The sequence below is a fragment of the Anarrhichthys ocellatus genome, unplaced genomic scaffold, assembly GCF_004355925.1.
Source record: "Anarrhichthys ocellatus isolate YVR2014 unplaced genomic scaffold, GSC_Weel_1.0 scaffold43, whole genome shotgun sequence".
Classification (NCBI taxonomy): domain Eukaryota; kingdom Metazoa; phylum Chordata; class Actinopteri; order Perciformes; family Anarhichadidae; genus Anarrhichthys; species Anarrhichthys ocellatus.
Genome location: NW_022280073.1, coordinates 1,644,055 through 1,653,676, shown reverse-complemented (window position 1 = coordinate 1,653,676; position 9,622 = coordinate 1,644,055). Strand labels below are relative to the sequence as shown.

Here is a 9,622-nt window from a genome sequence, read left to right as displayed (position 1 = left end):
ACACACACACACACACACACACACACACACACACACACACACACACATATATATATAAGCCTAATTGTACATGCACAAACACTTGTAGAAGTCTTTGGAGTTAGCTTGAGTTTTATTGGCGGTAGCTGGAGGTGGGGTGTGTTGTTGCTAACAGGTCATAAACTACAGCGCTGTGTAAGAGCTCTGATCCACCTGAAACACATCGGCTGGTAATATCTGCAGAACAACCGTGTCATTATGAAACACATGGATATACCTACACACACACACTCTCATTCACTCAGAGCAGCATTGCAGAGGACCACTGCACTGCATCATTAATGGCTCTCATTGTGTTCTTTAGCAGCAGCAGCAGTGAAGTCATCGAATAGTTAAAATCGAGCCATAGAGTGGGACGAAGGAACACTTGACCACACGCTCGTGGGTTATGAACTCGCTGTGACGTGTGCCCACAGAGCCAATCATGTGTTTGGATGAATGCAGACACACACATCCAATGTCCAGTCTATCAGCTTGTTGTAGGGATTTAAGTGAGAATGGCGCCAGTCGGCCTTGTGCATGACCCTCAACACTGTCAAACACAGGAGACTAAACTTAGTTTATGCTCGCCATAAAGCACGATTTACATCTCTTATTCGTCCATTCGTTTTAAAGAAATCTACATTTCAGTAAATATTTTGCAGCCAAATCAAATTGTTCACAGGATATTCAACTTTTGTTTCTTTGTAATACATTTAATACTTGAGTTCTTTCTCTGCAGGTCCAAAGGCAATAAAGTAGCCCATGAATGTGAGATATGAGTGAACAGTTCATTACATTTCCTCTGCAGCATAGTGGAGTTTGGTTTATGGCGTTTTGCAGGTTACACTCGTCGTCTTCTTGCTTCTTCTCAGTACATTTTGTTTGCACGCCCTCGGAGAATAATGCAATGAACAGCATGTTGAGCATAACTGATGATGTTGACTGTCTTTGTTTGTCTTTGTCTCTTCTGACAGGGATCCTTCATGGAGCCGGCCTGTGGCAGCTCCCTAAACACCTGTACCTGCCTACAGAGGAGAAGTCTTCTCAGGCCCCAAACAGCCACCTTAAATATGTCTGGTATGAAACCCCTGGCCGTCCCGAGCCGTTCGTCCTCTCCGCAGGCTCCTCCTTCACTTTTGTCCAGCGATTCGTTAGAAGTGGGACATGTGTTCTCGCCTTTGCTTTTCTTGGAGTCTCTCCAGGATCGGCTGTTCTGTTTCTCCCTCTTACCTCTCATCATTTTTGCTTGTCTTGTTTTTAAAAAAAAAAAAGAAGAAAGAACTTGGACGGTTCATTACCCACTTTCCCCCCAAAAACAGACTCTGGAAAAATGTATGACCTTGATCCCACACATGGTAGCCAGCCTGCCCTCCCCTGTTCTCATCGAGTCATGTTAAAAGGTTTTTATAAGCACTCTGCCAAAGCCGGCGGCTAGAACTGATTCTTGTTGTTTAACTGTGAGTCTATCCAGAGATGTTTCCCAGTGCCATCGGATGGAGGAACACCTTCCCTTGTGTGCAGGAACGGTTTGGAGGTTGCAGGTTGTGCCAAGCAGAAGGTTACTGTCGGGTCTTTTGTTGTAAAAAAAAGAAGAAAAGAAAATATGGCAGTGGTATCGAGAGCACTGCATCAGAAATGAGTGTTTCAGCTCAACAGCACTTAATATTATCATAAAAATTTACAAGAGGCCTGTCTCTCCAGAAGGTTATCGGGAGCTGCAGAAAAAATGCATTTATGGCATTTTTTTTAATGATTTTTCCGCAATTTAGTTTGGTTTCCATAGCTATCAAACATTTACTTCTAATAGCAGTCTGTGTTGACTGTCAACTGCCATTTCTTTAGGATATTCCACTTAAGTTGTCATCACCCGAGGGGTCAGCAGCATGTCGTCCTAATGTTAGAGGAAGACGAAAAACAATACATGAATGCTGAGATAATGCTCCCCTGTGCTTTTTATTCATGCTGCATTGCAGTCAAACTGGTTTCCATCAGGCATCCGTCAATTATTGTTACTACTACAGGTAGCCCAGACACTGGAGGGGTCAGCCCGTATGAGCAGAGTAACACTGAACAGAACCAAACTGTCCCTACTTGTGGCTGCTTCCACATCTGCGCCGCAATTTGAGCACCTGCCTTCCAAAGTAAACAAGCTGTCAGAGAAACATGACTGAAGACTGCAGGTCCCGCCGCACACATATTCTCCCATCCAACATGTGTGTAACAGGAACCGCTGCAGAGAGTGTGTGGAAATGTAAATTACAGGATGTACAGAGACGCGTGTTTGTGTGTGCTGAGGTGAGTCGGGGCACCTTGTGTGGTCTCGTGTTGATCGGGGAAAGTGTATAGCTAGAGGCCTGTGTGTGTGTATGCACATAATCCATGCAGGAGAAGTCTTGTGTGTGTGTGTGTGGGGGATTGTGACTTGCAGTACAAGTGTTGATGAAACATAAAACTACCTAGCCTTAGTCTTACGTGTTATGTGAAGCTGGAATTTAGCGTAATGTGTCATAACTTGTCCTCGCTGGCTCTCTGCTCCACAGGAAGATGCTCCAGTCTCTGGGGCGGCCGGAGCTCCACATGGCCCTGGAGGTGACCATCGTGAGCGGGTCGGGCCAGGAGCACGCCGGCTGTCTTCTCCTCACCTCCGAGGTGCTGTTCGTGGTCAGCCTCAGCGAGGACACCCAGCAGCAGGCCTTCCCCATCACAGAGGTAACTGACAGCAGTCGGGAAGAAAAAGAAAAATCTTTTAGTTGTGTGTTGCTGTGAAGTAAGAGCGCCCAACCTCCTGTCCCTCTCAGGTGGAGTGTCAGCAGCAGCCGGGGCAGCAGGGCCAGCTCACCCTCACCTTGCAGCAGCAGACAGTAGCCAGCGACACAGAGGTGAGACTCTGAGTAATGGAGCTGCACAGGGGCCACATGGTGGAAATCAAAGAGGAACGATACAGTGTTTAATTGATGCACTGTTCATACAGGCTCATTGTCGAAACATTATGTACCACATCTAACTTTTAAAAGGGAGCGATGCTATATAGTAGGGACAGTATTATTCTGAAAATATATTTAAATTATTTGTAACACTTGTTGCATCTTCACAGCAGTCTGTGTGCTAAAGCGCCTGAACCTTATTTAGCAATATTTGTGAACAATTCTACTTTGTTTGGAAGTCTCTTGGACATTGGCTTAGTGTACAACATACATGTTTCCTCTGACAAATGTTTAAGAGGCCATGACCTCAGAGCGGGGATTGCACCCTAAAATGATTCTTAACCATGAGTAGTTCAGTTATTTTCACTAATTATTTTCTGTCTGCGTTGATATTAATAAGCTGCTGTAGTTTCTGATTTGCATAAGAAAACGCTCCATCGTGTGTCATTGACGGCTCATTATTGGACACCACCCGCATCATCAGGACCAATGTATTGGTAGTCATTTGATCAGTCTGTCTCCCCCCTCAGGGTGACGGCGTTCGGGAGCGTCTGTCAGAGCAGCAGTACCGGCGGCTGGTGGACTACGTGACGCGGGCCTCTCAGTTCCTTTCCCCCTCCGCCGCCTCGCTCCAGCAGCAGCTCCCGGTGACGCTCGCGGAGCCACCGCCCTCCGTGACCAAGTCTTACCGCTACCTGGTGTGTCCCGCCTTCGCCAAGGTGTTTGTCAGCAAGTTCACCATGGTAAAGAATAAAGCTTTACGCATCGGATTCCACTAATACACAGGAACACATATGTGGATTTGCTACAAAAAAAAAATCTGATTCAAAATAAGCCTTAAAAATACACTCTACTCTGAAAGAATAACTACACATTTATGCAAAAGATATGTTGAGGTAAAATAAGAATTAATTTTTTATTAAAGTAAGTCCACCTGGTCATTCATGCCTTAGGGATGTAGAGAAAAGTCTTGCATTTGAAAGATATATTTTTACAGATACAAACAAGCTCATCACATGAATGAGAATCAGTCTGAATCTTAGAAACACATGTAAGTTAAGACATTTCACCGAGCACATACTATAGTAAACACTAAAACCAACAAAGAGTTGTGTCAACTTAAACCTCCTCGGATCAACAGCGTTTCCTCCCAACTTTAAATGGGGGCTCTTTCAGTCCGTGTGAAACCTCAGTGTTGCAGTACACAACTAATCTGTTCCATTTCCATCAAACCGCTGCGCAATGTTTCACTCTGCAGAACAAGCTCTCCGTTTACATTCTCCATGTAGTGACTGTGTCTCGTGCCAATGTTAAGTGCAATATTACATACATGTTGATGGACGCTAGAGAAACCAGCTGTCAACCAAAATGTTGTTTTATAGATGATGTAACATACTTCTTGACAATAAAACTGTTCCTTGTAACCTTGCGTGGATGCCAACCCCTCATGATGCAAACATATTGTTGCCTTTTATATTGTTGCACCACTGAGCTCTGTCTGATGCCTTTAATGTATGTATATGGATAATATTTTAATAAATACATAAAAAATGATGAAGTGTTGTGCCTTTACTGTGTACAATATAAGAGGGAAATGAAGTGTGAATCTGGCAAATATGAATGAAATACACGAGTGGACACAGCCAGAAACTGAGTCCGATATAAATTGTTTGTGTTGCAGAAGTCACAGCTGCTTTGGCATGCTGTTCATGTTGGAATAAAACTGAACATCCCGAAACATCACAACTTATTTTGTCCATCGTATCACGTTGGAGATTTTTACAAGAAGTGAATGCCTGCCAAAAAACCCACAGCACTCCATCAGTCAGCAGAAGTTGACGTTTGCCAGCAGCAGACTAACTAAACAATTTTGAAAAAGGCAGCAAGCACGAATTCAAAAAGCTGCAGGTCTGTGCTGGACACAAAACACAACACTGGAACAGTTTAGAAGCAGCTCATAAGAGAAGCAGAATGCCACTTCGGAGAGCGCAGTCAATGGTGCATTCACGTGCTTCTCAGATGTGTCAGATGTCCCGAGTTGGGAAGTCGTTCTTTGAACATCGGTGTGTTCAGGAGCTGCAGGGCGCAATGTGGAATCAACATGGAGAGTAGATGAGTAGATATCTGACAACGTTAATGAAAGTGAAACATAATGCCTGTACAGACAAACTGATGAATCAAGCTGATAACCTTCTTGACAGAAGTAACAGTTGTTTACATTGACCTTAAATGAGCAGATGTTTTCTCGTAGGAATGCAATCATAACAGGTTGTTGGTCTTGCAGACTAACGGCACTGACTCTTTACTAATACAGAGTACCGGACAGTACTGGCCTTCTCTCACTAGTTTGCATGTTTATGCTTATGTTAAGCACTTTGAATTGCCCTTGTGTTATAGAATGTGCTATATAGATACAATTCCCATACCTCACCATTTAAATGTGTGTTTGTTGTAATACTAATGTTGGCCACAAGAGGCTGACATTCACCACTACCCCACGATCTAAATAGGAATAAAAGCATTCATGTTTTCTTTCAGGTGAATTTTAATTTGTCCATGCACTCTAAAGGCAAGGTACATATATTGTTAGCAAGTTATGTAAATGTAAAGTCACCTGGAGGAAAACGATGCTTTGAGTCACATTGTGTAGCAGTGCACGTCAGCCTCGTGTAGCCAAAATGAGTATTAGAGACCCTATTCCTCACCTGTGCTGAAGTCATAAACACAGGATGGAAAACAATTTAGATCAGATTTATAAAATAGATCTGTTTTTTTTTTTTTAAATCTCACTCTTCCTTTCAGGGCTCCCATATCTTTGTCACACATGGTTCAAGCAACTATTCTTACACCATGTGTAAACCCAGCCTCAGACTTCTACCTCATCAAGACATCAGTAACAGCTGTGCTCTTAGTTTTCACTCGTGGCGCTCCGATGACGGCGTTCAGGCACCGCCGTCATCTGTTTGCGTCAAAGCTGGGTGGCACGAAGTCACTTCTTAACACTTTGGTTTCATATCACGGTTGCAGGCTTCAGTGAAACATGAGAGCCAGTTATGTCTGAGTGGCAAGTAACTGCTTTGTTATTTGTTACTAAATGTTATTTCACTCTTTGTTTACCATCGTATCTGTTACACTTCACTGTGTAACAGATAATAAAAAATAGCCATGAAAAAGGCATTGTATAGTATATCACTAAAATGTTATATCATAGTGTGTCAAACTAAGTTAGAAGTTCATCGATACAATAGAAGACGATGTGGTGAAGAAAGCCGTTCATCCTCAGTTCTGGTTTGGAAACAAAACTCTGGACTCAGTCTGTGGAAACACAAGAAGAGAATGACAGAAACATGTACGTGACAATTTAGGGTACAGCACTTCGAGTGGTCGGAAGATTAGAAAGGCGCTGTATAAATGCAAATCCATGTATTATTTATGACCTACTATACTGTGATACTTTTATGTCTTTCACTGTTGGGCAGTATTGGTTGATCTGGTAACTGAAGTTTTCAGTAGCTTAGCTCTTTTATTGATCAAGTCCACACAAGCTAAATTTGCCCGATCATTTCTGCTGTGACATGAAATGAAACAGTACAACAGCACCATACATGGACGTGTAGCCGAGAGAAGCACTTCTGTATGACCGTGGCCTAAAACGCTCTGTCATCTTCTGAAGATGCTGATTTGTACCAGTTCTAGATAATGTGTCAGTTACCCCCTCTCTAATCCCGTTGTTTGTCTGTGTGAATAAAAGGCGACACCACCTGTACTCATTCTGAATGTGTAGTGAGTCCATCTGCAGATGTTAAACTTAGAGAAAGACAAGACAAGACCCCATACGATATATAGAAGTTGCCACGCCAGCTTGTGTTTACTTGATGGGTCAGGACGGAGAGAAAGTGATCCAGAGAGAGTTTAATTATTCTGATTTATTTATAATGTTATTGCTATGGTAGTAAGGTGCAGGATTGTCCATGGATGTTAGAGTTAAGTATGCATTCTTGTAGCTGAACTACTTCTGCCATGTTGTGGTAGCTCAGCCTGCTACATTCTCTCCAGCTTCCTTTAAGAAACTGGTAAGTTGCTCAACACCGCAAAGTTTTATAACATACAGTACTATGACATTTACAAGCCTATGGGCTCTAGTTTTATAATGATTCAATGTTTTTGCTCGGACCATAACCATTAAAATTATGAAAAAACGTGGTCATGTTTTGTTCTACCTTGGGCAGGGTATTCTAACTCCTGTACAGAACATTACCACCTAATGGACAAGCTGAAGCTGCTCTTTTGGTCAGACTTCTTCATAATGAGACAGTTCTGACAGATGGAAGGGGTTGGCGTCGACTGTGAGAACGGCTAAAAGTCATTTCAGTATTTTGATTTCCTTCATTTAGTCTGACTGGTAGCAGAGAGTAGTTAAAGTGCTGGACATGGGGATTTGACTGAGCCCTGGGAGACAAATGGAGGGGGGGTGTACCTGAGGCCGTGGAGAACGAGGCTCCCAGCTGACTCTGTCTCCTCAGCAGCACCTCTTCTCTCTTCAGAGCCGCCAAGTACTTGGCGTAGGACCACGACAACTGAGGGAAGAACGTTGTTAGAGAAATGGCTCAATCTGGCCAGTGATTCCAAAATTCCCACTCAAGAGTTATGCTAAAAGACCAAACAATTGCACTCAAAAGTTATTTATCACATAATATACACGTCAAAATGTCACAAATGTGTTTTGACATTTAAACATTTTAGAAATACAATTTAGTTGGTTGTCACATGACGTCTGACACAGCAGGATTTAGTAACGTTAGCTAAACGCAGTCAGATTCAGACTCAGACGTGAAATGAAGCCGAATAAGTGAAGATGTGAAATGGCTACAAGGTCCTGAAACAGTCAAGAGGCTGAAAAGTTGTCGGATTCTGCATTTTGGTGGTCCAAGGTCACTGTGACCTCTCAAAACACGTCATATACTAATTATGTCAATTGCACATAAATGTCTAATAGGATAAAATGATAAAGTGATGACATTTTGGATGCACGTGGATGTAAATTGCACTGATTGGAGGAGGAATACAAAAGGAAAAAAGGAAATTGTTTGGTTCCTTTCATGTGATACGTACACACATTTGTAGGAACATCAGACTGCTCCTTACCTGTTGTGTGGGAGTCAGCAGCTCTCTGCTCTGTGCCCTCGACTGTTTTTTTACACTTCTTCCCTCTTGTCCTTCTACATCGTCTTCCTTCTCCTCTCCAAGACTGGACTCCGGCCTCTCCAGCTCTTTCTGAACAAGAGAGGTCAGACTGAATTAGTACTTTCTTTTTCTCAACACTATTGCAGTAGTATTCAAGGTTGTTATCCCTCAGTTTGGACCATTTTCTCACCTGAGCTCTCCTCTTCTCCTCCTCGCTCTCCTCTTCCTCCTCTTTTCTCCGCTGTCTCCGTACTCTGGCTCTGTGTTTGACCCGTTTCTCCTGCAGTAGAGGAAGAAGTTGCCCCTCTTGGACACTGCTGCTCAGCTCTTGAAACTCAGGCCAGAACTTCAGCAGTGCACTGAACACTGACATCTACATACAGAGAGAAAAGGCACACACATGCAGTCTACATACTGGAAGGAAATACCACACACACACACACACACACACACACACACACACACACACACACACTACCTGTGCCTCTCTGAAGATGTAAGGACCCAGTTTGTGGCGTCTCTCCAGAACCTGCTGGGCCTGTCCAGGAGGGATGTCTATCTGCAGAGCCGGGGGCATGGAGGAGTCGATGAAACAGTTAATGATGGTGGAGACCTTCTGCTGGACAGTGGCCTCATCGCTGTGGGAGTGACAGAGGTCCTGCACAGGATGAGGAGAGAACATAAATGTGTGGTGGGAACTATTTGTATGTTCCAAATGCTCCTGAAATGTTTGGATTATCACTGCATTTTGTTTCTTACTATACACAATGGGATATTACGTGAAAGTTTTCCTGTTTTTGTAAATTCACATGAGAGATTTGTGTTTTTCCACTGTACTACTCTCACTGGTTTGAAGTCAGTTCAAGTGATGTTGCATTCCCTTGAGCACCAATCAGGATTTAGCAACATTTAAATAAATAAAAAAATCGAATGAAAGTTTGAGTTTGTTTGCTTATCTTTCCAGGTCACTGTTAAACAAACCTGATCAAATCACACTCACATAGTCCTGATGAAGCCGATTGGTTGACGTTATGAGTGGTAACTTGGTTGCCTAATTTCTCATGAATACGTTATAGAGAACTACATGTCTTTTTTTGTAGACGTGAAACCAAGTTTTCAGGGGCCTTGAGCTTAAGCGTAAAGATACCATCAGCGAGCAGCAGATCTTAACACCCTTAAAGACAAAAAAACACTTCAAATAACAAAAGCTCACGTGCAATGCATGCTGGGATATGTAGGCATGGAGAGGCATAGAACTCGGTCAATATAGCACACACTAAGGAATTCATTGCTTCAACTGACTACATTCACCATCAACACTGATTGGACAACCACAGAAAAGGCGGCAAATTCCCCTTTTTATTCCAAAAGTTCAAGTTGTCTCCTACTAATGTAATGTAATGTCTAATGTAATATCTCCTACTAATGTAATGTAATGTCTCCTACTAATGTAATGTCTAATGTAATGTCTCCTACTAATGTAATGTAATGTC

At 42.9% G+C, this 9,622-nt stretch overlaps 2 protein-coding genes across 6 annotated transcripts in view; one reads left to right on the top strand and one right to left on the bottom strand.

The window, feature by feature from the left end:
* vps13b (vacuolar protein sorting 13 homolog B) overlaps positions 1 to 4,499 on the top strand; it is a gene marked incomplete at its 5' end in the record, with an annotated part of 268,784 nt that extends 264,285 nt beyond the window's left edge. The window contains 4 exon segments of the mRNA XM_031868606.1: positions 996 to 1,098; positions 2,562 to 2,730; positions 2,820 to 2,900; positions 3,476 to 4,499. Of these exon segments, the coding sequence (XP_031724466.1) occupies positions 996 to 1,098; positions 2,562 to 2,730; positions 2,820 to 2,900; positions 3,476 to 3,724 (602 nt within the window).
* Positions 3,633 to 9,622, bottom strand: part of rgs22 (regulator of G protein signaling 22) — a 32,476-nt gene continuing 26,486 nt past the window's right edge. For 4 of the 5 annotated variants that reach the window (XM_031868545.1, XM_031868547.1, XM_031868548.1 and 1 more), the window contains exons 19-22: positions 8,608 to 8,787; positions 8,320 to 8,502; positions 8,091 to 8,219; positions 3,633 to 7,522 (exon numbers count right to left, since the gene is read on the bottom strand). In XM_031868545.1, coding sequence (XP_031724405.1) covers positions 7,247 to 7,522; positions 8,091 to 8,219; positions 8,320 to 8,502; positions 8,608 to 8,787 — 768 coding nt within the window. In that variant the 3' untranslated portion in view covers positions 3,633 to 7,246. The remainder of the gene's footprint in view (positions 7,523 to 8,090; positions 8,220 to 8,319; positions 8,503 to 8,607; positions 8,788 to 9,622) is intronic. The other variant, XM_031868549.1, reaches the window with a different exon arrangement.